Source organism: Nycticebus coucang, chromosome 5 (genome assembly GCF_027406575.1).
Source record: "Nycticebus coucang isolate mNycCou1 chromosome 5, mNycCou1.pri, whole genome shotgun sequence".
Taxonomy (NCBI): domain Eukaryota; kingdom Metazoa; phylum Chordata; class Mammalia; order Primates; family Lorisidae; genus Nycticebus; species Nycticebus coucang.
The window spans coordinates 88,148,204-88,175,202 of record NC_069784.1 but is presented as its reverse complement, the minus strand read 5'-3'; the positions used below and the strand labels follow the sequence as shown (position 1 = coordinate 88,175,202).

The window sequence follows — 26,999 nt, the reverse complement described above, 5'->3', positions numbered from 1 at the left end:
AAGTATTCCAATCATTGGAAAAGACTATACCTCACTGTAAATTAAACTTGTAGTCTGGTTTACAGTGCTTATGATAGGAATACCACACGGGTCTGATGAGGGGTAATTCTCGGAACAGTAAGGCTCAGGCCTAGCCTGTTACAAAGGACTTCAAAAGACCCTGTCTACATCCCTACCACTAATGTAGTAACTCTGAAGCAGCTCTTAAAATCAGAATATGATGTCTCGAGAATCCCATGTGAACATAATCAGAGCGAAAATTAGCAAATAAAAATAACTTTTCTTTTTAAAATTTCTGTACAGATAGTATAATCTCCATAATTGAATGAATTACTGCATTTCACTGGCTCTAAGACACTGACTATAAAACATATTATTTTACACAGGCGTATGGAAAAAACTGTCAATTAAACTTCATCACAATGTTAAATGATCATTGATTGTAAGACACATCCTGATTTCAGAGATATTAAAAGCGTGGGCGAAAACCGTATAACTTAAGAGTCGATGAAATGCAGTACTAAAAAATGTATTCTGCAGATAATTATTCAAATGAAGTATTAAACATTACGTATATTGAATTGACATGTATTCATAATCAGTAGCACATTCTTAAAGCTATCTATCATTTCTGCTTCACTTCTCATTTGAAATGAAGAACAAGCTGGCACTTGTATTAATTTCTAGCAGACATCTTGCACAAACTTTAAAACTTAGGGATTCCCAATTTGGAAATCATCTCGTTTTCATTTCTAGAATCACAGATCAGGAGGCAAGATAAATGAGGCCTATGTAAATGACTGAACGTACAGCCAGAAGGAAGAGGCCATGTCTTTTGGCTGCTGTGTATTCTCTTCGTGGAAATCAGAAATCAAACGAGTCATTAGCATTCTTTAGTCCAACCTTACAGAAGGTAAAGTTCCATGATTTTGTTCAATTACAATGATACCCTACTTCTCAAAAAAAAGGAAAAAATGCTCTCTTTCTATGCTCTGAGGGATGAAGACCATAAATTATTACCTAACCAGCCACATATCAAACATTAGCCCCATAGCAAGATCCTTCTGTATGAGACCCATTTGATTACTTATGGAAGATGATGAGAATGAGAACATTTCAAAACTTTTTAGCATTTGCTATAAAGGGACATAGAAATTTCAATCCCAAAGCATGCTGAAAATCTGCTAATGCTCTGTTCTGACTGGCATCTTTAGAAGTGATGATATTCAAGATGTCAGCAAGTAACCCATCTTTTCTAATTGTTAGTCCCTTTTGTCCTGGTTTCTGGCAAGGTGCTTCACAGGGGAGATGCCGGTATCAATGGGAGAGGACTCAAATACTAATGCATTTGAGAAGGACTGGCTGGAGACTTCAGCTGTGGGCTCCGTCAAAATGTTTCTAGATGTCTCTATTACAGAATGCCTCGTTGTATCATTCATTTCAATCACTTCAAAATCCATTTCATTCCATTTTTCTGCCTCCTCCTCTTCATTCTCTTCCTCATAGTCGTTCAGCCCAGAGCTGGACAGCAACGCTTTCTGGTCCTCACTCTTTCTGTTTTCTTTTTGCTGGCGATGAAGAGGTGAAGTGGCTAATTTATACATCACAGGAAATAAAATACCAGTGGCTACTGCTGCCCCCAAAGAAGTATATAGAACTACAGGCAAATCAGGGTATTTTCCTTGAAGAATTCCAATGACTGCAGGAATAGCCATTTCTCCCAGGGCAGCACCAATTACAAAAAATGCTGCAGCTTTCCCATGGATGGTTGTGTACTGCTCAATCCAAGAAACACCACTGGGAAATGTGGTTGCCATTGAGGCGCCATACACTGAAGTTGCAATCCAGAGACAAATTGGGTTCTTGTCAAAAAGCACCAGAAATAAAGATGAAGCCAGGCTGCCAACGTTGCTCAACACAATCATGGTTCCAGGTTGTAAACATGTAGCAAAGAAGATCGCCATGCCTCGGCAGGCCGCAAAGGTCCCCCAGAAGACGGAGTTCAGCCCGGCTGCTTCACTTTCTTTCATGCCAGCATGAGTGGTTGCAAATGAGAAAACATAAGAGCCATATGTCACCTCAGCTCCAACATAAAAAAAGAAGAATATAAAGAGGAGACAAAGGAGAGCCTTGTGATACTTAGCTCTTCGAAATGTCTGAGCAGAAGCTTTTGATTTTTCCTGCTTTGAGCTTTTCTTTAAAAACAGAGCAAATAAAAGGATGGCAATTACTAAAATGTAAGTACCGATAATAGCATAAGCCCACAGTAAATTCTTATCAGCAGGTACTCCGAACAGGGGTCCCGAGTCAGCTTCAGATGACTGGTTGAGTGCAGGCTGGGGGAAGTCAGACTCTGTGCGGTTTTCAGCAGGCAGCGCCGTCCCCAAAGCCAGCTTAGCTAGCAGTGGAGCCAAAAAGGCACCCAAGGCAAAACAGAAGTGTAAGGCTTGCATATGTGGGGCTCCTTTGTCCCCCCAGAGAGCCAAGATAAGGACGTTACCACCTACCAATAAAAGATAGGGATAATGATTTAAGTTAAACATAATAACTCAGTTAAAAAAAAAAAAACCAGTTTATTACTATAAGAAAGGGGATAAGTCTATTTTACATGGCACAACTATATATTCTAAGTTAACAAACACTGCAACTAAGCGATTTTATGAATAAGGTACCCTACCCCACTACCACCAGAGAACTCTTAAGCATTATAATCTCATATTCTCACAAATGGAATTCTACAAGCCAGGAGACCACTATGTTCTAGAGCCAGGCGCATTAATAAGAGGCTTTTACAACGCAGTTCTAGCACCAGACTAGGGAAGAAATATTTATATATTTATAAATAGTTTAAATATATATTTAAAAGGTAAAATTCTGTCATCAGATAGTGGTCAAATTACCAAAGCTCTCTGTACTTACACTTGGTAGTCACTTGAGGAAAAGCATTTATTTATATATAGGGCAGAGGCAAAACAGATATTCAAGAACCTGATACTCAGGACTCTGGTGTGCTCATTACATGAAATAAGGAGGCCATGGGGCGGCACCTGTGGCTCAAGGAGTAGGGCGCCGGTCCCATATGCCGGAGGTGGCGAGTTCAAACCCAGCCTTGGCCAAAAAAAAAACAAAAAACCAAAAAAAAAAAGAAATAAGGAGGCCTTTCTGCATCTCAGTTATGTCGTTTTTTGTTTTGTTTTTTTTTTTAGGATACATAAAAATTTGCTTTAATACTTCTTTGGGGGGAAAAAAAACACACTTGTAGTGAATGAACAAGAAACATTTTTATGCTATTATTTGTATCTACCATGCCATGAATTCATAGGGGAAGAGGTTCCAGCAGCTCAGGGAGGCACCTTGCCATTTAATGTGACAAAGTGTTGATTGACTTTTGAATTCGTGGGAAATAGGTCCCAGCACCTTGTATCACTGTTACATGGGGACTATTGGTTATCTTGTATGCCCCTGCTGTACACCTATTATGCCATGAGCTCATGGGGAATAAATAGGTTCCAGCACCTAAAAACATGAGTCCACTGGTACTCCTGTGTGCTATGTTATATGCTTATCATGCCATGAATTCACAGGGAATGGGTTCCAGGAGCTCAGGCTCCTTTCCGTTAGTTCTCACAAAGTGGGCTTCTCTGGCTGGCGCAGGCTGGCGCTTCTGTTGAACTCAGGTACCTTTCTCTTTGGCTTCCTTCTTTTTCTGATCATTTTCCTTCACACGTTTCAGGAAGCTATCTCGGCTCTTAGAGTGCTTAATATGCTCAATACAAACATTAATCCTCTTCACGAGGATCTTGCCCCTTGCTTGTTTACAACAATGCCAACAGCATGCTGGGTAACACTATAAACTCTTCCAGTTTTGCCATGGTAACATTTGTGTGGCATGCCTTTTTGAAAAGTATCCATTCCCTTGATGTCTACAATATCACCTTTCTTGTAGATTCGCATATATGTGGTCAAAGGAACAACTCCATGTTTTCTAAAAGGCCTAGAGAACATGTATCGGGTGCCTCTCCTCTTTCCCTTTGTGTTTGTCATTTTGGTGAATTACTGGAAGATGGTGTCTCTGGCCGAAAGGCAGTTATGTTGTTTAAACACCCACAAGGTGAAAGGCAATTAGTCACAAGTCTTGGGCTTTTTTTCTTTCAGCAGACATTTTCTTTTTTTTGCAGTTTTTTTGGCCAGGGCTGTGTTCGAACCCACCACCTCCGGCATATGGGGCCAGCGCCCTACTCCTTTGAGCCACAGGTGCCACCCTCAGCAGACATTTTCATATAACATATAATTCCACCCCATAATTTCACAACCAAACTAAGCCTGAATTATAAAATATTTCTCCAACACATCAAATAATAATAAATCACAGAAGTAGGGAACAGAAAATGGATTTCAGAAGTAAAACATAAGTCATGTATGTTTGTTTTGTTTTCTGAGATAGAGTCTGTGTCGCCCTGGGTAAAATGCTGTGGCATCATACCTCACAGCAACCTCAAATTCTTGGGCAGATGTGATTCTCTTGCCTTAGCGTCCCAAGTAGCTGAAACTATAAGCACCCACCACAACACCAGGCTAGTTTCTTTTTTTTTTTTTTTTAGAGAGAGGTCTCGCTCTTGCTCAGTCTGGTCTCAAACCCATGAGCTCAAGCAACCACCTGCCTCGGCCTCCCAGAGTGCTGGAATTACAGGCATGAGCCACTGTGCCTGGCCTGTATGTCATGTGTGTTGTTTAACAGGTTGCAAAAGACGCGATAACACATGGAGAGGATTTACATGGAATTCTACAAGCCAGGAGACCACGACGTCCTACCGCCAGGCGCATTAGCAAGAAGCTTTTACAATGCAGTTCTAGCACCAGACTGGGGAAGAAATATTTATTTATTTATGAGTAGCTTAACTATACATTTCAAAGGCTAAATGCTGGAGGCTAAAAGTTAAGATACATTTCTAATTGGTTGGCTGCTTCTACACTTTCTCAAATAGTGGTTCCAGACTTGGTTTACTATTGAGCCATCAATTCCTCCCATACTTTAATGATAAAAGTTCTATCCCCAAATGAAAGCCCACTATAATTACCCACATGGGGCTCTTCCCTGTTGGGATACTGTAAACCAACAATTCCTCATACAACAAAAAATTTTAAGTTCATAGCTGGCTGCTCAAAAATAATTCCCCTAATTGGCAAGAAAAGTAGTTACCATAGAGTGATTCATTCTGATTGAGTGACCCCATAACCAGCTCAGTAGGTCTGCATCATTTTAGGGGGTACTTCAAGTGACAATTTAATATTATCTGCTTTACCTTTTCTAATAGAAAGTTCTGGCTAGGCATGGTAGCTCATACCTGTAATCCTAGCACTCTGGGAGGCCAAGGTGAGCAGACTGCTTGAGCTCACAAGTTTGAGACCAGCCTGAGCCAGAGCAAGATCCCATCTCTAAAAAATAGCCAGGTGTTGTGGCAGGTGCCTATTGTCCCAGCTACTCCAGAGCTAAAGCAAGAGGATCTGTTGGGCCCAAGAGTTTGAGGTTGCTATGAGCCACAATGCCACAGCACTCTACTGAGGGTGACAAAGTGATAACCCGTCACAATTAAAAAAAAAAAGAAATAAAAGAAAAAGAAAAAGAAAGCCCCTATACCCAGAGATGATACTGAAAAGCTCACTAACCTGTATCCAGAATGCCAATTGAGGCACCAAAGACAGACATCATGACAGTCAGTAATACTGCTGTCTTGCAGAAGGGAACAAGATAAAGACCAATTGTGGTAGCCAACATCGATATTCCTGAAAATAAAGATAAAAAGTGAGCTATAAAAAACAGTATCATGGCAGGGGTGTGGTCCCTGGCTTCAATTAGGCAGGCAAGCAGAGAAGCTGTCACCAGTGTGAACTGAGGACATGGACCCCTGGCTCCAATTGAGCTGTTGGGAGACCCTTGAATCCCTCTCTGTTGAGGAGGGTTTTTACTGCCTGAGACGATTTGATTGGACTTGCTTCTGGGGCTGTCCACCTAAGGACATTCTGAGGTTGACCTTTGAAGTTCTGTAGCAGAATAGAACTGAAGGGTGGGGGCAGGGCACCACAGTTGTCCGTATCTCTCCACAGCCAAGATTTAAACCTAATACGCTGGCTTCTTAGGGTAGGGTAGAGGTTGTCTGATTTCAAAACAGCCAGCTTACACTATCTCACCAAGTAGGTCCTCAGAGTCTCTGGCCAAAACTCTGAAAGAGACCTTTGAAGGTTATAGGGGATAAGCCACAATTACAAAGCCTAGCACTTTGGTAAGGAGCTGATTAACTCTACTACCTGGGAACCCCAATTCAATCTCACCCTACCAGTTCTAACAACCAAACGGCAAAAAATAAACATGGGGTGGAACCAATGGAAGAACTCTAGCAACATTAATAACCAGAATAGATCACCCCCCCACCCCCAAGGAATGACAAAGGAGATACATGCATAGACAAATGGCTGATATGTCAGAAATCGAATTCAGAATATGGATGGTAAATAAGATAAATAGAATGGAAGAAAAGTTAGACATTGAAATCCAAAGGGTAGTTTTAAAGTTGTCTCAAGAAATTAATAAATTCAAAGACAAAGTCACCAAAGATATGGAAATTATGAGAAAAGAGCTAACAAAGCTCAAGGAAATGAAAAATTTATTTGAGGAGCTTTGAAATACAGTAGAATCCCTCAGTAATAGAGTTGACCAGGCAGAAGAAAAGATCTCTGAAATTGAAGGCAAAGCTTTTCAACGTTCCCAAAAGCTCAAAGAGGCAGACAAATGGGGAGTAAAAACTGATCATTGCCTGACAGAGTCGTGGGATCACTCCAAAAGATCAAACATTCGTATTACAGGAATTCCTGAAGGAGAAGAGAATGGTCCTAAAGGTACAGATGCTCTACTCCAAGAGATTATGGAGGTTATTAATGTTGCTAGAGTTCTTCTGCTGGTTCTACCCACGGTTATTTTTCGCTGTTTGGTTGTTAGAAATGGTAGGGTGAGATTGAATTGGTGTTCCCAGGTAGCAGAGTCAATCAGCTCCTCACCAAATCTTGAAATGCTCCTCAAGCATTGCAAGAGATACAGAAATTCAGATAGTAGACAGTTTCAGAACCTCAGCAAGACTCAATCCAAATAAAGTATCTCCTAGACATATTGTGATTCACTTTGCCAAAGTTAAGACGAAGAAGAAAATTCTTCAAGCAGCCAGAGGTAAGAAAAGCATCACCCACAAAGGAAAAAATATCAGAATAACTGCAGATCTCTCACTGAAATGTTTCAAGCCAGAAGAGGATGGCTATCGAACTTTAATCTCCTAAAACAAAACAACTTCCAGCCCAGGATACTCTATCCAGCTAAACTGACTTTCAATTGTGTTGGAGAAATCAAATACTTTAATGACATACAGATGTTGAAGAAATTTGCCATAACTAACCCAGCTCTCCAGGATATTCTCAGACACATCCTCCACAAACACCAGCATAATGCTCTACAACCAAAGTAAATTCATTCAGAAATTTTTGAACAAAACCAAACTTCCACAGTGAAAGGATTAAAAATGTCCACTGGACATTCGAAAAACATGACACCCAAACACTACCATGCTTATCAATTCTCTCAATTAATGTGAATGGTTTAAATTGTCCTCTAAAGAGGCACAGGCTGGCTGAGTGGATACATAAACTTAGATCAGATATCTGCTGCATACAAGAATCTCATCTTACCTTAAAGTATAAAAATAGACTTAGGGTGAAGGGATGCACATGTGTAATGCAGGAAAATGGGAATCAGAAAAAAAGCAGGGGTTGCAATTTTATTTGTAGATACAATTGGTTTTAAAGCAACAAAGATAAAGAAAGATAGGATGGTCATTTCATATTTGTCAAGGGAAATACCCAACATGAAGAGATTTCGATAATTAACAATCATGCACCCTACTAGAATGCCCTCAATTTATAAAGCAAAAATGAAAATAAACAACTTGCTATCTTCCTGCTCTACAATAGTTGGAGATTTTTAACACCTCTTTGTCAGTCTTGGATAGATCTTCCAAGAAGAAACTAAACAAAGAAATATTAGACTTAAACTTGACCCTAGAACAAATGAACTTAACAAACCTCAACAGCACATTTCATCTTAATAAAACTGAACATACATTCTTCTCATCAGCCCATGTATCACCCTCAAAAATTGATTATATCTTAGAACACAAATCTAACCTCAGCAAATTTAAAAGAATAGAAATTATTCCTTTTATCTTCTCAGACCACCATAGAATAAACGTTGAACTCAATAGACACAGGAATCTTCATACTCGAACAAAGTCATGGAAACTAAATAATCTTAGGCTAAATGATAGCTGGGTCAAAGACAAGTTTAAGAAGAAAATCACCAAATTTTTGGAACAAAATGATAATGAAGACACAAATTATCAAAACCTGTGGGATACTGCAAAGGCCATCCTAAGAGGGAAATTTATAGCTTTGGAAGCTTTTATCAAGAAAACAGAAAGAGAAGAAGCCAACAGCTCAATGGATCATCTCAAGCAAATGGAAAAGGAAGAACATTCCAACCTCAAACCCAGCAGAAGAAAAGAAATAACCAAAATTAGGGCAGAATTAAATGAAATTGAAAACAAGAATCATTCAGATGATCAACAAAAAAAAAGTTGGTTTTTTTAAAAGATTAATAAAATTGATAAACCTTTGGCCAACCTAACCAGAAACAGAAAAGTAAAATCTCTAATATCATCTATCAGAAATGATAAAGGAGAAATAACAATAGACACTTTGGAAATTAAAAAAAAATCCTCAATGATTACTACCAAAAAAACTCTATTCCCAGAAATATGAAAATCTGAAGGAAATGGACTAATACCTGGAACCAGGCCACCTTCCTAGACTCAACCAGAAAGAATTAGAAATCTTGAATAGCCCTATATCAATCACGGAAATAGCATCAACAATATGAAATCTCCCAAAAAAGAAAAGTCTGGGACCCGATGGCTTCACATCCAAATTCTATCAAAACTTTCTATTCTTTTTTTTTTTTTTGTAGAGACAGAGTTTTACTTTATTGCCCTCGGTAGAGTGCCGTGGCGTCACACAGCTCACAGCAACCTCCAACTCCTGGGCTTAGGCGATTCTCCCACCTCAGCCTCCCGAGTAGCTGGGACTACAGGCACCCGCCACAATGCCCAGCTATTTTCTTGTTGCAGTTTGGCCGGGGCTGGGTTTGAACCCGCCACCCTCGGTATATGGGGCCGGCGCCCTGCTCACTGAGCCACAGGTGCTGCCCTCTATCAAAACTTTCAAGAGGAACTATATCACCCTGATCCCCAAACCAGGAAAGGATCCAACAAAGAAAGAAAATTATAGAATGATATAATTAATGAATATCAATGCAAAAATATTCAATAAGATCTCAGCAAACAGAATTCAACAACACATCAAAAAAATTATACACCATGATCAAGTTAGCTTTATTCCAGGGTTACAGGGCTGGTTCAACATACACAAATCTATAAATATAATACATCGCATAAATAAAATAAAAAACAAAGACAATGATTGATGCAGAAAAAGCTTTTGATAATATCCAGCACTGTTTCATGATCAAAATACTTAAGAAAACAGGCATAGAAGGGACATTTCTTAAACTGATAGAGGCCATCTACAGCCAATATCATATTGAATGGAGTCAAATTAAAAACATTTCCACTCAGATCAGGAACTAGGCAAGGATAACCTTTGTCTCACTGCTATTCAACATTGTAATGGAAGTCTTAGCCATTGTAATCAGGCAAGAGAAGGTGACCAAGGGTATCCAAATAGGGTCAGAAGAGGATATGCTTCTGACAAAGGTCTGATAACTAGAATCCACAGAGAACTCAAAGTAATCAACAAGAAAAGAACAAATAACCCATTTCCATGTGTGCAAGAGACTTGAACAGAAATGTCTCTGATGAAGATGGGCTCATGGCCTACAAACAAATGAAAAAATGCTCATCATCTTTAATCATCAGAGAGATGCAAATCAAAACCACTTTGAGATGTCATCTAACTCCAGTAAGATTATCCCACATAACAAAATGCCCAAACTACAGATGTTGGCAGGGATGCGGAGAGAAGGGAACACTTCTACACTGCTGGTGGCAATGCAAGCTAATACGACCTTTTTGGAAAAAGTTTGGAGAATACTCAAGGAACTAATAGTAGACCTACTATTCGATCCTATAATTCCTCTACTAGGTATATAGCCAGAGGATCAAAATCATTTTACAACAAAGACATTTACACCAGAATGTTTATTTCAGCTCAATTCATAATTGCCAAGACATGGAAACAGCCCAACTGCCCATCAACCCATGAATGAATTAACAAATTGTGGTATATGTACACCATGGAATACTATGCAGCCATAAAACAGATGGAAACTTCACATCTTTTATGTTTACATGGATGGAGCTAGAACATATTCTTCTTAGTAAAGTATCTCAAGAATGGGGAAAAAAGTATCCAATGTACTCAATACTACTGTGAAATCAATATATAATCACCTATACATTAATATGAATGGCAAAACATAACTATAGTCCAGAAAGTAGAAGGAAAGAAGAGACAGAAGGGAGGGCAGGGAGGAGGCAGGGGGAGGCAGGAGGAGGGAAGGCATTTGGAGGGACATCACCTAATGTGCATGATGCAACGGTACATTTCAAAACTATTAAGAAAAGAGTATAATTGTCTTACCACAACAAATAAGTAAGCGAGGTGATGGATGTGTTAATCACTTCAATGTAAGCATTTCACATTGTATATCAAATCAGTACAGTGAACCCCATAAATGCATCAATGTACACAGTTATGATTTAATAAAAACAAAACAAACAAACCAAAAAACAAATACAATATGGTAGGTAAAAGATTATATGTAGTCACAGGAAAAACAAATGGAAAGCTATTATGCACTAATTTGCAATTATTGGTTAGCCCTATTTGAATGAGATTATGTTTACAGTTATTTCTGGTTTTTATTCATTGTTTTCTCATAAAAAGCATATGTTGTCTAAGAAGCCTAAAATAATACATAAAGCATAATTGTAGTCAATTGTTAAAAATATATATATATCATGTAGAGTCATGGATCCCGTCAAAATCATAAAAACTTCCAAAAATGCAGAATAAGGTCAAATTAAAATTGGCAGATGAGAGTTTCAGCATCTACACGTGGTTATTGCATTTAAATCTTACAATATTTATAGACCATAACATACAAATTATTATAATCGGAATACATTTCCAGCACTGTTAATAATTGTAACTTATACCATAAAGCAAAATTTTATAGCACAACAGACAAACCAAAAATTATTTATTTATTGAAATGTCATACTTAAGAACCTAAAGGGATTTTTAGACATGAGGTAAAAAATTTTTAAGGTAGAAATCAAAGGCAATTACAATAGTAGTTTGTAGTAAAAACTTACTAAATAAATTAGTTTGGGAAGCCAGGAGGCAAATACAATATATTCTTTCAAGCCACTTTGGAAATAAGACAGCTTATTTATTAATTTATCAACAATAACAAATTATTCTTGTTTCCAAAGGAATTTTATCACATTAATCTTTCAGTTTATCCAAGAAAGAGTATGTTAAAACCTTTGCCATCTATTTCCAGGGTAAGATGGAGCAGTCTCAGGTTGTTATTGACATGGGATAGCTGGACAAAGACATAGCCTATTATCACTTGTCAATCATCTTCCAGGCAAGAATTTTTCTTATTTAAAGACGAACTGTAGGTTATAGACGAGATTAAGAAGGAAATCACCAAATTTTTGGAACAAAACAACAATGAAGACATGAATTACCAAAACCTCTGAGATACTGCAAAGGCAGTCCTAAGAGGGAAATTTATAGCACTGCAAGCCTTCCTCAAGAAAACAGAAAGAGAGGAAGTTAATAACTTAATGGGACAACTCAAGCAACTGGAGAACGAAGAACACTCCAACCCCAAACCCAGCAGAAGAAAAGAAATAACCAAAATCAGAGCAGAATTAAATGAAATTGAAAACAAAAGAATTATACAACAGATCAATAAATCCAAAAGTTGGTTTTTTGAAAAGATCAATAAAATAGATAAACCTTTGGCCAACCTAACCAGGAAAAAAAGAGTAAAATCCCTAATTTCATCAATCAGAAATGGTAACGATGAAATAACAGACCCCTCAGAAATTCAAAAAAATTCTTAACGAATACAAGAAACTCTACTCTCAGAAATATGAAAATCTAAAAGAAATCGACCAATACCTGGAAGTACACCACCTACCAAGATTTAGCCAGAATGAAGTGGAAATGTTGAACAGGCCTATGTCAACTTCTGAAATAGCATCAACTATACAAAAATCTCCCTAAAAAGAAAAGCCCAGGGCAGTGCCTGTGGCTCAGTGAGTAGGGCGCCGGCGCCATATGCCGAGGGTGGTGGGTTCAAACCCAGCAGCGGGTTCAAACCCAGCCCCGGCCAAACTGCAACAAAAAAATAGCCGGGCGTTGTGGCGGGCGCCTGTAGTCCCAGCTGCTCGGGAGGCTGAGGCAGGAGAATCACGGAAGCCCAAGAGTTAGAGGTTGCTGTGAGCCGTGTGATGCCACTCTACCCGAGGGCGGTACAGTGAGACTCTGTCTCTACAAAAAAAAAAAAAAGAAAAGAAAAGAAAAGCCCAGGACAGATGGCTTTATGTCAGAATTCTACCAAACCTTTAAAGAAGAACTAGTACCTATATTACTAAACCTCTTCCAAAATATAGAAAAAAAAGGAATATTACCCAACACATTCTACGAAGCAAACATCACCTTGATCCCCAAACCAGGGAAAGACCCAACAAGAAAAGAAAATTATAGACCAATATCACTAATGAAAACTGATGCTAAAATACTCAATAAGATTCTAAGCAACAGAATCCAACAACACATCAAAAAAATTTAAACACCACGACCAAGTGGGATTTATCCCAGGGTTTCAAGGCTGGTTCAATATCGTAAATCTATAAATGTAATTCAGCACACAAACTAAAATATAAGGACCATATGATTCTTTCAATTCATGCAGAAAAAGCTTTTGATAATATCCAGCATCCCTTCATGATCAGAACACTTAAGAAAATTGGTATAGAAGGGACATTTCTTAAACTAATAGAGGCCATTTACAGCAAACTCACAGCCAATATCGTATTGAATGGAGTTAAACTGAAATCATTTCCACTTACATCAGGAACCAGGCAAGGTTGCCCATTGTCTCCACTACTCTTTAACATTGTAATGGAAGTTTTAGCCACTGCAATTAGGGAAGAAAAGGCGATCAAGGGTATCCACATAGGGTCAGAAGAGATCAAACTTTCACTCTTCGCAGATGATATGATTGTATATCTGGAAAACACTAGGGACTCTACTACAAAATTTTTAGAAGTGATCAACGAATACGGCAATGTCTCAGGCTACAAAATCTACACCCATAAATCTGTAGCCTTTATATATACCAACAATAACCAAGCCGAAAAAACAGTCAAGGACTCTATTCCTTTCACAGTAGTGCCAAAAAAGATGAAATATTTGGGAGTATACCTAACAAAGGACATGAAAGATCTCTACAAAGAGAACTATGAAACTTTAAGAAAAGAAATAGCTGAAGATGTTAACAAATGGAGAAACATACCATGTTCATGGCTGGGAAGAATCAACATTGTTAAAATGTCTATACTACCCAAAGCAATGTATAATTTTAATGCAATTCCTATAAAGCTCCATTGTCATATTTTAAAGATCTTGAAAAAATAATACTTCATTTTATATGGAATCAGAAAAAACTTCGAATAGCCAAAACATTACTCAGCAATAAAAACACAGCAGGAAGAATCACGCTACCAGACCTGAGACTGTACTATAAATCGATAGTGATCAAAACAGCATGGTATCGGCACAAAAACAGAGAAGAAGATGTCTGGAACAGAATAGAGAACTAAGAGATGAATCCAGCTACTTACTGTTCTTTCATCTTTGACAAGCCAATTAAAAACATTCAGTGGGGAAAAGATTCCCTATTTAACAAATGGTGCTGGGTGAACTGGCTGGCAACCTGTAGAAGATTGAAACTGGACCCACACCTGTCACCATTAACTAAGATAGACTCTCACTGGATAAAAGATTTCAACTTAAGACATGAAACTATAAAAATACTTGAAGAAAGTGCAGGGAAAACTCTTGAAGGAATCGACCTGCGTGAATATTTTATGAGGAGGTCTCCCAGGCAATTGAAGCAGTATCAAGAATACATTACTGGGACCTGATCAAACTAAAAAGCTTCTGCACAGCCAAGAACATAGTGAGTAAAGCAAGCAGACAGCCCTCAGAATGGGAGAAAATATTTACAGGTTATACCTCCAATAAAGGTCTAATAACCAGAATCCACAGAGAACTCAAACGTATTACCAAGAAAAGAACAAGTGATCCCATCTCAGGGTAGGAAACGGACTTGAAGAGAAATTTCTCTAAAGAAGACGACGCATGATCTACAAACACATGAAAAAAAGCTCATCATCCTTAATCATCAGAGAAATGCAAATCAAAACTACTTTGAGATATCACCTAACCCCAGTAAGAGTAGCCCACATAAAATCCCAAAACCAGAGATGTTGGCATGGATGTGGAGAAAAGGGCACATTTCTACACTGCTGGTGGGAATGCACACTAATATGTTCCTTCTGGAAGGATGTTTGGAGAGTACTTAGAGACCTAAAAATAGACCTGCCACTCGATCCTATAATTCCTTTACTAGGTTTATACCCAGAAGACCAAAAATCACAATTAACAAAGACATCTGTACCAGAATGTTTATTGCAGCCCAATTCATGATTGCTAAGTCATGGAAGAAGCCCAAATGCCCATCGACCCACGAATGGACTAGCAAATTGTGGTACATGTGTACCATGGAATACTATGCAGCCTTAAAGAAAGATGGAGACTTTACCTCTTTCATGTTTACATAGATGGAGCTGGAACATATTCTTCTTAGCAAAGTATCTCAGGAATGGAAGAAAAAGTATCCAATGTACTCAGCCCTACTATGAAGCTAAATTATAGCTTTCACATGAAGGCTATAACCCAATTATAGCACAAGACTATGAGGAAAGGGCCAAGGAAAGGGAAGGGAGGGGGGAGGTTAAGATGGCGGGAGGGTAATAAGTGGGGCCACACCTACTGTGCATCTTAGAATGGGTACAGGCGAAACTTACTAAAGGCAGAATACAAATGTCTTCATACAATAACTAAGAAAATGACATGAAGGCTATGTTGAACAGTTTGATGAGAATATTTCAGATTGTACATGAATCCAGCACATTGTCCCCCTTGATTGCACTAATGTACACAGCTATGATTTAACAAAAAAAAAAAAAGAAAAAGAATGGAAAAAAAAATAAAGACAAGGGGAGAGAGCAAGATGGCGGCTGAGTAACAGCTTCCTTGCATCTGGGCACCATGAGTCTGGGGAGATAGGACTCCAGGCATCTCTGACTGTTGTGATCTGCCTATAATCATCCCTGTGAGGATACAGGGAGTCAGCGAGAGACTTCTGGACCCCAAGAGGAGGACATAAACAGTGGAAAACCGGCAAGTAGTCGTGTGTGTTCAATCTGTCTACACCCACCAGCAACTGTGAGTACAGTAGCAGGGAGACTGCAAACTGGAAAGGCCTTACCTGTGAACTGTTTTGGTGTCTTTGGACTTGGCATTCAGTTGAACTGCCTTGGGGAGAGCTTCAGCAGGAGTGCTGAGAACTTTGGCCTTTGTCTGGGGCCCCAGTCTGAGCCACTGAGCCAGACGGAGCTAATAGTATTTGGCTGTGGGCCACAGGGAGTCACTGGGAGAGAACTGCCCCGGCAAGCTCTGCCCTCAGGGTCGCAGAGCAAGAATCAGGCAGGAGCTGGTAACCTAGTGACTGAGTAGCCTAAAGGCAGGGTCTGAGCTGCCTTACAGCCCTAACCCTCAGGGGCAGAGTGAGACTGGTTTTGGCACACCGGGTAAGTGGATAAGCACTTCAGCAGTGATTCCAGTGACAAGCACTTTCCTGGGAAAGCTTCTGCTCAGCAAGTTTACAAGTTTAAAGTGCCTTTTAAGAGGGCTGAAGAGAGATTTAGGGTGTCTACCTGTGGGGTTTGAGAAATCAGCAACCTCTAGTCATATCAGCACTGTGATTAACATCTCATACCCCAGAAGACCACATGTTGCCCAGACAATATTCAACAACATATATATACTGCTTTGTTTTTGGTTGTGGGTTTTTTTTTTTTTTGGTTTGGTTGTTTTTTTGTTTATGTTGATGTTGTTTTGCTTTTTAATTTCAACCTTTTCCGTACAGATTTTTTTCTTTCTCAATTTTTCTAGTTTAATTACAATTTCCCATTGCTTCCTTTTTCAATAACTAGAACTTCATTTTTGCTAGTGTTTCTACCCCTATTATTTGGTTTTTCACGCAATTTTATCCCATAAAGTTTTCTGTTTGCTTGTTTTGGTTCGATTTATAGCATTTTTGTCTTTCCTCTCTACTTGGTGGAGATGGGGTACTGTGTCTGATCAGGTTAGCAAAGAGCTGCTGACCTCAAGGGAACCACCCAACTGGGCACCCCCAGAAGGTGGGGTTTTTTTAAGGTTGTGTCAAAGTACCCTACTGTACACCTACATTGCTCTGTCTCCCTCTTTCTGTGCCTCTCTTCTTTTTGTCAATATTCCTTTTACCCACCCCCTCTCCTTTTGCTATTTTCTTTTCACTCATTCCCTCCTTTCTTTCATCCCTTTCTTGTTCTTCAACCTTCTCATCCTTCTGGTCCTATACCAAAACAACTCATCGAAACCTCAGTCCACAGGCACGGGAACTTAAAGAGCAAGAGGAAGTGAAAGGAAAATTAGGGCAAGGAAACAGATAAAAGAAATCACCCATGAGGAAGAATCAGCAGAAAACTCCAGGCAACATGAAGAACCAGTCCAGAACAACCCTGCCAAGGGACCATGAGGTAGCTACCACAGAGGATTCCACCTATAAAGAAATGTTAGGAATGACAGAAAGGGAATTTAGAATACACATGTTGAAAACAATGAAAGAAATGATGGAAACAATGAAGGAAACTGCTAATAAAGTGGAAAATAACCAAAAGGAAATCCAAAAACGGAATCAAATAAGAGATGAATGATATGAAGAATATAGAAGGGATATAGCACAGCTGAAGGAACTGAAACAGTCAATTAGGAAACTTAAAGATGCAATGGAAAGTATCAGCAACAGGTTAGACCATGCAGAAGAAAGAATTTCAGAGGTAGAAGACAAAGTTCTTCAGATAACTCAGATAGTAAAAGAGGCAGAAAAGAAGAGAGAGTAAGCAGAACCTTCACTGTCATAATTATGGAACTTTATGAAGAGTTCCAACATACGAGTTATAGGAATCCCAGAAGAGGAAGAAGAATGCCCCAGAGGAATGAAAGCCATACTAGAGAATATTATAAAAGAAAATTTCCCAAATATCACCAAAGATTCTGACACACTGCTTTCAGAGGGATATCGGATGCCAGGTCTCCTCAACTCTAACCAAGCTTCTCCAAGACACTTTGTGATGAACCTGTCCAAAGTCAAGACAAAAGAAAAGATTCTGCAAGCTGCCAGGAGTAAGCACCAGTTGATCTACAGGGGCAAATCCATCAGAGTGACTGCAGACTTCTCTAATGAAACTTTCCAAGCAAGAAGACAATGGTCATCTACCTTTAAGCTACCTAAACAGAACAATTTCCAGCCCAGAATTCTGTACCCTGCTAAGGTAAGCTTTAAAATTGACAGAGAAATCAAAACGTTTACGGATATACAAACATTGTGGAAATTCGCCACAAGACCAGCTCTACAGGAAATACTTCAACCTGTTCTACACACTGACCATCACAATGGATCAGAAGCAAAGTAAGAACTCAGAAATTAAAGGACAGAACCTAACCTCCACACTGATGCAAAAGATAAGACTAAATAATGGACTCTCACAAAATAAGATGAATAGAATACTACCACACTTATCAATTATCTCAATAAATGTTAATGGCTTGAATTCCCCACTGAAGAGACATAGATTGGCTGACTGGATTAAAAAACACAAGCCATCCATTTGCTGTCTGCAAGAAACACCATCTGTCTTCAAAAGACAAATTAAAACTCCAAGTCAAGGGTTGGAAGACAATTTTTCAGGCAAATGGAATTCAGAAGAAAAGAGGAGTTGCAATCTTATTTTCAGATACATGTGGATTTAAAGCAACTAAAGTCAAAAAAGACGATGATCACTTTATATTGGTCAAGGGAAAAATACAACAAGAAGATGTTTCAATTCTAAATATTTATGGACCTAATTTAAATGCTCCCAGATTCTTGAAACAAACTCAGTCTGAGCAATATGATATCTGATAATACCATCATAACAGGGGACTTTTACACTCCTCTTACAGAGCTGGACAGATCCTCTAAACAGAAATTAAACAAAGATATAAGAGATTTAAATGAGACCCTAGAACAACTGTGCTTGATAGACGCATACAAAACCCTCCATCCCAAAGATAAAGAATATACATTCTTCTCATCACCTCATCGAACATTCTCCAAAATTGATCATATCCTGGGACACAAAACAAATATCAACAGAATAAAAAGAATTGAAATTTTACCTTATATCTTCTGAGACCAGAAGGCACTAAAGGTGGAACTCAATTCTAACAAAAACACTCAACCCCACACAAAGGCATGGAAATTAAACAATCTCCTGTTGAATAACAGATGGGTGCAGGAAGAAATAAAACAGGAAATCATTAACTTCCTTGAGCATAACAACAATGAAGACACAAGCTACCAAAACCTGCGGGATACTGCAAAACCAGTTTTGAGAGGAAAATTCATCGCTTTAGATGCCTACATTCGAAAAACAGAAAGAGAGTGCATCAACAAACTCACAAGCCATCTTATGGAATTGGAAAAAGAAGAACAATCTAAGCCTAAACTAGGTAGAAGAAAAGAAATATCCAAAATCAAATCAGAGATCAATGAAATTGAAAACGAAAGAATCATTCAGAAAATTAATGAAACAAGGAGTTGGTTTTATGAAAAAATAAATAAAATAGATAAACCATTGGCCAGACTAACGAGAAATAGAAAAGTAAAATCTCTAGTAACCTCAATCAGAAATGCTAAAGGGGAAATAACAACTGATCCCACAGAGATACAAGAGATCATCTCTGAATACTACCAGAAACTCTATGCCCAGAAATTTGACAATGTGAAGGAAATGGATCAATATTTGGAATCACACCCTCTCCCTAGACTTAGCCAGAAGAAATAGAGCTCCTGAACAGATCAATTTCAAGCACTGAGATTAAAGAAATAAAAAATCTTCCAACCAAAAAATGCCCTGGTCCAGATGGCTTCACACCAGAATTCTATCAAACCTTCAAGGAAGATCTTATTCCTGTACTGCAGAAATTATTCAAAAAAATTGAGGGGCAGCGCCTGTGGCTCAGTCGGTAAGGCGCCGGCCCCATATACCAAGGGTGGCGGGTTCAAACCCGGCCCCGGCTGAACTGCAACCAAAAAATAGCTGGGTGTTGTGGCGGGCGCCTGTAGTCCCAGCTACTCAGGAGGCTGAGGCAAGAGAATTGCTTCAGCCCAGGAGTTGGAGGTTGCTGTGAGCTGTGTGAGGCCACGGCACTCTACCGAGGGCGATAAAGTGAGACTCTGTCTCTACAAAAAAAAAAAAAAAAAAAAATTGAGGAAGAAGGAATCTTCCCCAATACATTCTATGAAGCAAACATCACCCTGATACCAAAACCAGGAAAAGACCCAAACAAAAAGGAGAATTTCAGACCAATCTCACTCATGAATATAGATGCAAAAATTCTCAACAAAATCCTAGCCAATAGATTACAGCTTATTATCAAAAAAGTCATTCATCAGGATCAAGTAGGTTTCATCCCAGGGATGCAAGGCTGGTTTAACATACGCAAGTCCATAAACGTTATCCACCATATTAACAGAGGCAAAAATAAAGATCATATGATCCTCTCAATAGATGCAGAAAAAGCATTTGATAAAATCCAGCATCTTTTTCTAATTATAACACTGAAGAGTATAGGCATAGGTGGCACATTTCTAAAACTCATTTAAACTATCTATGACAAACCCACAGCTAATATTTTACTGAATGGAGTAAAACTGAAAGCTTTTCCTCTTAGAACTGGAACCAGACAAGGTTGTCCTCTGTCACCTTTACTATTCAACATAGTGCTGGAAGTTCTAGCCAATACAATTAGGCAAGACAAGGAAATAAAGGGAATCCAAATGGGAGCAGAGGAGGTCAAACTCTCCCTCTTTGCTGACGACATGATCTTATACTTAGAGAACCCCAAAGACTCAACCACAAGACTCCTAGAAGTCATCAAAAAATACAGTAATGTTTCAGGATATAAAATCAATGTCCACAAGTCAGTAGCCTTTGTATACGCCAATAACAGTCAAGATGAGAAGCTAATTAAGGACACAACTCCCTTCACCATAGTTTCAAAGAAAATGAAATACCTAGGAATATACCTAACGAAGGAGGTGAAGGACCTCTATAAAGAAAACTATGAAATCCTCAGAAAGGAAATAGCAGAGGATATTAACAAATGGAAGAACATACCATGCTCATGGATGGGCAGAATCAACATTGTTAAAATGTCTGTACTTCCCAAAGCAATCTACCTATTCAATGCCATTCCTATCAAAATACCAACATCGTACTTTCAAGATTTGGAAAAAATGATTCTGCGTTTTGTATGGACCCAGAAAAAAACCCGTATAGCTAAGGCACTTCTTAGTAATAAAAATAAAGCTGGGGGCATCAGCATACCAGATTTTAGTCTGTACTATAAACCCATAGTGGTCAAGACAGCATGGTACTGGCACAAAAATAGAGACATAGACACTTGGAATCGAACAGAAAACCAAGAAATGAAACTAACATCTTATAACTACCTAATCTTCGATAAACCAAACAAGAACATACCTTGGGGAAAAGACTCCCTATTCAATAAATGGTGTTGGGAGAACTGGATGTCTACATGTAAGACTGAAACTGGACCCACACCTTTCCCCACCCACAAAAATCGATTCAAGATGGATAAAGGACTTAAATTGAAGGCATGAAACAATAAAAATCCTCCAAGAAAGCATAGGAAAAACACTGGAAGATATTGGCCTGGGGAAAGACTTCATGAAGAAGACTGCCATGGCAATTGCAACAACAACAAAAATAAAGAAATGGGACTTCATTAAACTGAAAAGGTTTTGTACAGCTAAGGAGACAACAACCAAAGCAAAGAGACAACCTACACAATGGGAAAGGATATTTGCATATTATGAATCAGACAAAAGCTTGATAACCAGGATCTATAGAGAACTCAAATTAATCCACATGAAAAAAGCCAACAATCCCATCTATCAATGGGCAAGAGACACGAATAGAACCTTCTCTAAAGATGACAGACGAATGGCTAACATATGAAAAAATGTTCATCATCTCTATATATTAGAGAAATGCAAATCAAAACAACCCTGAGATATCATCTAACCCCAGTGAGAATGGCCCACATCACAAAATCTCAAAACTGCAGATGCTGGCATGGATGTGGAGAGAAGGGAACACTTTTACACTGCTGGTGGGACTGCAAACTAGTACAACCTTTCTGGAAGGAAGTATGGAGAAACCTCAAAGCACTCAAGCTAGACCTCCCATTCGATCCTGCAATCCCATTATGGGCATCTACCCAGAAGGAAAAAAATCCTTTTATCATAAGGACACTTGTACTAGACTGTTTATTGCAGCTCAATTTACAATCGCCAAAATGTGGAAACAGCCTAAATGCCCACCAACCCAGGAATGGATTAACAAGCTGTGGTATATGTATACCATGTAATACTATTCAGCTATTAAAAAAAAAATGGAGACTTTACATCCTTCGTATTAACCTGGATGGAAGTGGAAGACATTATTCTTAGTAAAGCATCACAAGAATGGAAAAGCACGAATCCTATGTACTCAATTTTGATATGAGGACAATTAATGACAATTAAGGTTATGGAGGGGGAGGAAAAGCAGAAAGAGGGACGGAGGGAAGGGGGTTGGGCCTTGGTGTGTGTCACACTTTCTGGGGGCAAGACATGATTGCAAGAGGGACTTTACCTAACAATTGCAATCAATGTAACCTGGCTTATTGTACCCTCAATGAATCCCCAACAATAAAAAAAAAAAAAAGAAAGAAATAAACATATCCTACATCAAGCACAAAAAAAAAATAAAAATAAAGACGAACTGTAAATCAGTAAACAGTCATAAGCAGTGTAACTGGCTTATTGTACCCTCAATGAATACCCAACAATAAAAAAAAAAAAAACAGTCATAAGGAGGCTTAATTTACTTACCCAAAAGTAAAAAGTGATTCATCATGTCAAAAAAAACTCCACCAATCACAGAGCCACTCAAATATCCAAAGGCACGGCCCACAAAAATGAAAGAAAGACTACTGATATTTCGGTTCACATTTATTGCCAAATCTGGAAATGTGGGTCCCAGTATAGCAACACTCATTCCCTAAAATTTAAAAAGACAAAAGCTTTTACTTACAATCATTAAAATAACGTCTAACATGTGGTAGCTTTTTCCACTATAAAATTCAGGGTGGGGGGGTATGGTGCAGGATTACAATGTAATATAGGAAATTACTTTAAGTCCCCAGAGTCAGGAAAAGTTCATACTAATCCTAGTACTACTAGAAGAATAGACTCCTATTATCTAATTTTGACACCTCTCAATTTTTTAAAAATTCTCCAATTCTAGCTTTTTGGGCCAGGCACAGTGGCTTATGTCTGTAATCCCAGCACTATGGCAGGCCAAAGTTGGTGGATTGCTTGTGCTCAGGGGTTTGAGACTAGCCTCAGCAAGAGTAAGATCCCATCTGTACTAAAAACAGAAAAACTAGCTGGGCATGGTGGTGCATGCCTGTAGTCCCAGCTGCTGAAGAAGCCAAGGGAAGAGGATTACTTGACCCAGGAGTATGAAGTTGCTGTGAGGTACCATGACACCACGGCACTGTACCCAGGGCAACAGAGTGAGACTCTGTCTAAAAAAAAAAAATCTTCTAGTTCAGTGGTTCTCAACCTTTCTAATGCTATAATCTATTTTCATTTTTTTTTTGCAATTTTTGGCCGGGGCTGGGTTTGAACCCACCATCTCCAGCATATGGGGCTGGTGCCCTACCCCTTTGAGACCCACAGGTTGAGAACTGCTGTATCTAGCTTTTGTTATAATCCTGTTTTTTTTTTGAACAATATCTGTAAAAGACAGGGCTGTATTAAGTTACTAAAATGTAACATTGAAACTATTCTTTTTTTTCTTGTTTATATTGTGTTCAGAATTTTGTGTGTGTGTGTGTTGTTTTTTTTTTTTTGGCCGAGGCTGGGTTTGAACCCACCACCTCCAGCATATGGGACTGGCGCCAGAATTTTTTTTATCGTTAAATCATAGCCGTGTACATTTGTGCAATCAAGGGGTAAGATGTGTTGGTTTCATATACAATCTGAAATATTCTCATCAAACTGTTCAACGTAGCCTTCGTGGCATTTTCTTAGTTAAAACTATTCTTAAAATGGTTTTGTAGGGCGGCACCTGTGGCTCAAGGAGTAGGGCACCAGTCCCATATGCAGGAGGCGGCGGGTTCAAACCCATCCTCGGCCAAAAACCACAAAAAAAAAAAAAATGGTTTTGTATATTGTGAAATACACATGCACAAGTAAAAATTTAGATGTTAAAAGTAAAAATTTAGATGTTAAAATTTTTAATTTTCGGCTCAGCGCCTGTAGCTCAAGCGGCTAAGGTGCCAGCCACATACACCAGAGCTGGCGGGTCCGAATCCAGCTCAGGCCTGCTCAACAATGACAACTACAACCAAAAAGCAGCAGGGTGTTGTGGCAGGTGCCTGTAGTCCCAGCTACTTGGGAGGCTGAGGCAAGAGAATCACTTAAGCCAAAAAAGAAAAAAAAGAGAATCACTTAAGCCGAGGAGTTGGATGTTGCTGTGAGCTGTGATGCTATGGCACTCTACCCAGGGCGACAGCTTGAGGCTCTGTCTCAAAAAATATATATATATTTTTTTTTTTTAATTATCAAAAAACATCAAAATATTCCCATTTTTGATCTTGTTAAACAGCAATATTTGTGGATGCATATGGGGTCTTCCTCTGAACTACACATATAAAACATGGAGGAGATAGACAATGTAAACATCTCTCTAATCTACATTCTTCTTCAAAGAAAACCCCAAACCATCAGAAGCACAGTCAATAAGGCTTTCTTAGAAAATAGGACAGGTACATGTATACAATGACTTAATAAAATTGTACTCAAAGTCAATGTAGTGTTTAGCAAGAACTAAGGATTACAGCTGGCTTTCAAAGGGAATTAATCAGGCGATTAAAGAAAAAAATCAGTTTACAGTTTTTAATCAGTCTACATTTTGAGAATAATTAATTCTAATTGCACTGCTCTGCTCTAAACGCATGGGTGTACCCGCTGCCCAAGTCGGAGGAAGCAGCCTGGGTAAAGGCGCACACGCTCTAAAAGGAGAAGAGCGAGCGGCTCTACTCAAGTTAGTTCACGCCTTCCAAGGACTTACAACAGATTTGGCACACAGTGAACATTCACCAAGCTTCTGTAACACTATCCTTCATCCCCAGCCCCGAATCAAAATATTCTAAGAAACAATCCTGGCTCAGAGTTCCTGAGATGCTAACCTGAAGTGACTTTTTTCAGAGGACTCCGTCTCCCAATTCCCCAGGATCACAATTATCAAGTGATAAAAACAATATTTCCGGAAATAGTGAATTGTGGGGCGGCGGAGGTGGGGGGTGGCAAATGGTCCCTGTAGCCCTGCAGTTTGCTCCCCCCCCCAAAAAAACCCCCACCATTTAAGGATCTGAAGGTTTGTTTTAAATAAATTGTGGAAAAAGTAAGAGACATTCCTGGCTCCACCACTTAGCCAGTTGGGTAATCAATCCATTAGTCAGTTTCCTCTTGGGTCTTTTTCTCTATCTGCAAAATTCAGCAGTTGGCTGAATTTGGTCAGACCACTAGAAAGAGGAAATCCCAGAAATACAGCTTTTCTGTGTAATAATATGAGGGTTGAGTAAGTGGTCACATATAACAGTGGTAAAAACCATGATCTCTCAGAACCGGTTTGCTGGAGCCAAAAAATACGTATTAGGAAAATTAATTTTGCAGTTGCCATAACCCTTCAAAACTAGTATCATGCCCATTTTCCAGAACACGAAACTGAGGCCCGGGCGGATTAAGTAACTCGCTCAAAGTCAGTTTGCAAATGACAGAGGCAGGACTCAAGGCCACGTTCTCACGCCCGGACCAGGAAGGCTTGCAGCCCAGACTCTCACCAGCCCCAGGAAGGAAGCAAACAAGATCCCGGTGGTGAACCAACGCAGCATCCACCCGGCGCGGTCGCTTTGCCGAGAGATCGCCACTGCCTCCGGCTCATTCTCCGCCAGGGGCTCCGTCTGGAGGAGCCGCTGCCCAGCAGCCGGGGCAGTGGCCCCATGGAGGTGCAGTTCCAACTCCAGCTCGGCGAACCGGAGAAGCGGTCTTACAGCCGCCGGTCTTAGCAGTACCGCGGATCTTTGAGCTGAGCCCTCCCCAGCACCTTTGGAGCGACTGTCCCTCCCGGCGCCTCCTCCCCGGGGAAAGCCCGGAGTCAGGGCCGGGAGGTAGATTTTTGAGAGCGCGCCAGGGGCTGCGCGCCGCTGACACCCGCCCTCCCGCTCGCACTGCGCCTGCGCCAGTCCTCTTGCCAACCAGAACTGTTCCTCAAACCGGAAGTTCTTGTGTGGTTTCCTAGGAGACCTGACCGCGCTCTCCAAGCCTTAGCTTCACACTCAGCTGATCCCACAGAGGCCTGCAGACGTGCGCCCCGTGGCGGAGCAAACTAAAGCTGCACCCTTGGACCAGACGAATCCTGAGCGGCTAGTTAACTAGGAAATACAAGGTAGTACCGCTGGACCACTCTCGAGGTCGCCGAGCGGCCCGGGGAGCCGGAAGGTCTGGCGCTCATACAGCTTGCTTCTTTGAGATCTGTGTGTAAGCTCAATCTTCATTCTAAATTTCCTGTTATCCCCCTTTTACAGATGGGAGGATTAAGTCATACAGAAATAAATAATGACTTGCTCAAGTCCAGTCATCGAATCAGTGGCCCTACATTAACTGTAACAGTAGCTCAAGAAAGAATGTGCTCAAGGTTTCAAGCACATTCCTGCTCCAATTCCTGCAAATAAGTCCATTGTAAAAAAGCGGAGAGGGCATCCATTGGCGGGATCCGCTTCCCTTTTGCTCTTTAAACAAAGCTGACCACAGCCTCAAGATGTTACATAAATACATTTATCATCTGAAATGTTCTTTTTCCACCTGATGACTCTCTCATCCATTTAGACTCCCGGACTACAAACATTAGTTTAATCTTTACTTGCAACACACACCTCCACCCCTATCCATTTGGTCATTAATCCTTCCCAGTTTATTTCAGAAATGTCTCTTAAATGTGATTTCAACTCTCTGCTCTTGCTACCTTACTTTTTGTTCTCCTTGTTTTTTGCTTAGACTACTACAAAAGCTCTCTAATTGATTTCCAAAACTCATGTCTGGAAAATTCGGTCGAGGCCTCTGGATCACAAGATAACAGGATATTAAAAATTAGGGTCAGGAACTCAGGAGAGAGTAGATTGAGATATTTGTAGATATATAGGTGTATACATACGTATACACACATATGTATACAAAATTATATATAATTTAATTTTAATTTTCAGATGGGGCTTGATGTGTCACCACACTGAAG

General features: G+C 39.6%; 1 protein-coding gene across 1 annotated transcript; it reads right to left on the bottom strand.

Moving 5' to 3' along the window:
• Positions 1 to 1,065: 1,065 nt before the first annotated feature.
• MFSD4B (major facilitator superfamily domain containing 4B) lies at positions 1,066 to 25,922 on the bottom strand. The gene is given in 5 exon segments (XM_053592019.1): positions 1,066 to 1,291; positions 1,293 to 2,503; positions 5,668 to 5,784; positions 22,529 to 22,697; positions 25,549 to 25,922. Coding segments are annotated over 5 exon segments (1,584 nt in total). The 5' UTR covers positions 25,600 to 25,922; the 3' UTR covers positions 1,066 to 1,255.
• Positions 25,923 to 26,999: the final 1,077 nt, after the last annotated feature.